Source organism: Acanthaster planci, linkage group LG02 (genome assembly GCF_054643075.1).
Source record: "Acanthaster planci isolate LZ-2023a linkage group LG02, COTS_SCS, whole genome shotgun sequence".
Classification (NCBI taxonomy): domain Eukaryota; kingdom Metazoa; phylum Echinodermata; class Asteroidea; order Valvatida; family Acanthasteridae; genus Acanthaster; species Acanthaster planci.
The window spans coordinates 13,364,251-13,368,427 of record NC_141778.1 but is presented as its reverse complement, the minus strand read 5'-3'; the positions used below and the strand labels follow the sequence as shown (position 1 = coordinate 13,368,427).

Genomic DNA, 4,177 nt, shown 5'->3' with positions numbered 1-4,177 from the left:
TCTGATCACAATGCTACATAGCCCTTTCATATTATTCTGAAAGGTATCTGGTTCGTAAGTGACTTCGTCACAAAGGTGGACGCGCCACGATTTGCAGGCTCCCGATGAACGATCGCTGAAGTTGCGCGTTAACTTCCGGTTCCATGTAGACTGTGATCAATGCATGTAACTCTATGTGCAGTGCATGTGCAGTGGGTGCGGTTTCACCTGAAGTGACGTCACACTTATGAACCGGATGGGCAAACAATGTGCGAAGTGATGGACTGCAGCGCGTTCATGCAGTGCGCATTACGCGCAATGCACTTACAATGCCGGTATTTTGTTTATTATGTACTCCCAAAAGACGTTCACTTTTTTGCTCTTCCGCACTGCATTCTCTTCTTTTCAAATGTTTCAATCTCATTGTTTTGAATTGCGAAGGGCCAGATTAAGTAAATAGAGGATTTTTTTCAATCCAAAATTGGCTTCATAGAATTTTATGACTGGAATTCTTCAACTGTGCTTAGATTCCCTATACCGAGGGGTGAACTTGCGCACAGTTTTGATTTTAGTCGGGCACCGCGCAGATCACGAAAAACCCCTGTAGTTTTGAATAGGATCTGGTGGTCTATTCGTTTGTACGTCTATGGGATAGAGTATGCAAAGATAATAAATCTGCAGTACAATTATGAGTGTGAAAGGCATATGCACGAGAACCAGCTCGTGAACCAACGCGGGCGCGTACTCCAAAAAATTTGTTTGCACGACACTTCCTGGCTTAAAATGACGTCACACTTCGGTATTCTATACCTCTTTCGTAAATTTATTCTTTGTAATATTTTTAACACCTGAAGGTTTTGAATTTAGTCTCGCTCTGTTGCTGCACAGAAAGTTGTGACATGCTGTCTCCAAACTCTGCATATTTTATGTAGAGGAACTTACGCAATTAAACGAACTTCATGTAAATAGATTTGACGTAAAATTACTACACTGAATCGTACTGTATGCCAGCTCCCTGCTCCCACTACAGTTTACTGGGATTAATGGCCTGGGATTAATGACATCACGGTGTTATATGTACAAGGTAATGACTAACATGCATTAAATAGACCGGTCATGTGACCGTCCCGGGCAAATTGAACCAATTAAGACAAAGGTACATGTATAGAATTACTTAGTAATAGTATCCTCTGAAAAACAACAGGTGTCCTGCGTTCTACTATTCAAATCTCAAGTAGTTGAGCACGAGCCCCAATGCAACAACGATGACACACCATGTTGTTTCTGTTGCAATTCATATGTTACATGAATACTTGACTACAAAGCCGTAAAAGAGTGGAATAATGCTGCAATTAATGCTGCAGTAAATGACAACGTAGCAATGTTGCCACTACTAGGACAGGAGTATGACTTGGGTGGTTCATAAGCTGGGCATTCCTCCCCCTTCATGCAGCTCAGAATCTTGCTGGCTTCACGTACACCACTCCGAGTGGCCCCAATGATGTATCCGTTGAACATTGGGTCTGTGTGCTCACCAGCAAAGAAGACGTTACCGACACGAGACTGGATCTGTTCAAACCCCTCGGTGGAAACCTCAACCGGCCAGTTGGAGTAAGCGCCGTAGAAAAGCGGGTTGGTGTCCCAGTCAGTGACATAGATATGCGTAGCCTCGGGAACCCCAGCATTGGGATACATGTTGCGCATTACCGCTTCGACTTCAGCCTTTGTCTCCGCTAATGGCTGGTTCTGGATACGACGGGCCTCGTCTCCAGTAACGAAGCTAACAAGGATGTTAGGATCTGCAGGAAACGTCCCGGTTGAGTTCAGGTTTAAGAAGACTGGGAAATATCCCCGACGCTCGCTAGCGTGGAGAATCCACTCCTTGTTTTCCCAGAACTGAATGGGAAACTTCATAAAGATTTTTGCGAAGGATGCCATGATAAACTGGAAGAACTTTACAATCTTCCATTCTGGAAGGGCCGGTTGGAAGTCGATCACATCGTTCTGCAGGACCCCAAGACTTACCGTGACAAGGGCGTAATCACCTGTGTAAGTAGTCCCGTCAGAACACCTCACCTCCACTCCATTGCTAGATTTATCGACGATCGACACTACAGTTTTGTTCAAGCGAAGATGATTCTTATAAGGATCCATCATGAGCCAAGGAGTGATCTCCTCAAAGATGCGCTTGAAACCACCTTGATCGGTGACATACAGGGTATCACTATCAAGCACCAGAAGAGGTGTGGTCGATTTTAGAGAGGTTACAGAGGGAATATCGGACCACTCGAGATCAAATTCATAGAATTCGATAGCTTTGTGGATAGGTGTCGTGGGTTTCCACCCTGCCAGGCGGAGAGCAGCTCCGATAGACATATCGCGACGACACTGCTTATTCAACTCACTACCTATGTCAACTAACTTCTTTACAGCTTGCTCCATGTCCACCCAAATCAGGTCTGCACCTTCGCTGACATCATGCCCGCTCGCATTTCGGATGATAACTGAATCGTAGTCCGCTACATGATAAGCGATTGAGAGTCTTTTTACCGTGTCAATGATCTCTGTGTCTGGCGGCTGAGCCCAGTTAGCACCCGCCTCAACCTGCATTCCTGCAAAAGTAATGTCGTGGACTCGACCGCCGTAGGAATTAGCGGCTTCGATGATGATCAAATCGTTCATACTTTGGTCATGAAACTCTTTGGCGGCTTGCAAACCTGCAGCACCAGCTCCAATTATTAGCACCTTTGCATGATTGTCGTCGTAATCTTGAGCGAAGACCAATTTGACCGCCAAAAGACACAGTGAGATAAGAGTGAGTTTCGCCATTGTCGTGTATGTAACACAAAGTTCATCTCCCGAGAGTACATGTAATCTGAGCTCCGGTATAACCGAAACAAAGGCAAAGTGCAGTGCACGTAAGCCAAGCTTCATGACGTGTTTTGAATTCCTGTTGTGGCTGGTTCACCTGTGCTTGTATTCTGTTGTTACACATTGCAAGCGCGGGATGTTGCATTAGAGTATCAAGTAACCGGGTCGTTGTTTTTCTTACATGCCAGAATGTGTACACTATACCAACCCAAGAGCATGGTGTGGTCTACAACGAGCATGACATGATCCATGATCACACCACCATTCATCATCTATTCACAACTGACTGAACTCACACACAAGTAATGTTTGGATGTGGCTCTCACTACCCCCCAGTAGTGGACCCCGTCTGTACTATATAGGTAAAACCACGCCCCTTTTCCCCGTGTTTTCTGGCCTCTCGACCAATCAGAAGACTGGATTTTGCCCACGTAACACTCATTTGCATAGAATGAGGAGGTGGTCCGTACCATTTATAGTAGGGGTGTTTATATGTTGGAAGGATTATTATTTAACATAAGGAATATAGTATAAATTATAATAGGAATGTATGCTTTACTATTAATACACTATACCTTGGATAAGCACCTGCTACACATAGACAAAATGCGAAGGATCGATTAAGTACGTTGATTCTTATTGTGTTCGTGATTACTATTTTACCGCCGTGAAGAATGGTTGCGACATGTTCGAGTGTTTGCCACAATTTTAGGTTTCAGAGATCGCCTGAGTCACACCATTTTATGTACGTATTGTAAATACACGTGCTACGTATATGCAGTGTAATTCACACAAACATTTTTTATAGAAGTGTGTGTAGTTTTTTGTTGTAGGTCTACTACGATACGATAGCGTACAAGTACGTAAATTCAAGATTGAAGTTAACAATAACGTAGGAATAAAGCGGAACGGATTACACGCCATTTGCAGTCGTGCTGCCATAAAGGAAAAAAAGCAAGGATCGATGAAGTACGTTAATTCTCATTGTGAACGGTGTGACGACCCTCACGGGTTGACTCAAATAGCATTGATGGTAGAACCCAAACATTAGTTCTACAACGTTCGCTTTTACAGTTTAATTAATTTACTTAGAAATGAAATTTTTGATGAACTTGCACATCTGAGGCACAGGATTAAATCATCCAAATTATTGTCACGTGATGTTTTTCTTTTTCACTTTCCAGGCCCGATAGACGTCATTGTTTGGTGTTTTGCCCCTATTGATCTGAAAATGTGTTAGTATTTATGTTTGCTTTAAGAATATAGATTAAACTTTATTCTTGCAGATACATGTACATGTATATTTTTGTCACAGTGAGTCGAAATA

At 43.2% G+C, this 4,177-nt stretch overlaps 1 protein-coding gene across 1 annotated transcript; it reads right to left on the bottom strand.

Moving 5' to 3' along the window:
• Window positions 1–781: 781 nt before the first annotated feature.
• Window positions 782–3,169, bottom strand: LOC110973265 (uncharacterized). The gene has a single exon (XM_022223955.2). The coding sequence runs from the start codon at window positions 2,911–2,913 to the stop codon at window positions 1,297–1,299; it is 1,617 nt and encodes a 538-aa protein (XP_022079647.2). The 5' UTR covers window positions 2,914–3,169; the 3' UTR covers window positions 782–1,296.
• Between the last annotated feature and the right edge of the window lie 1,008 nt (window positions 3,170–4,177).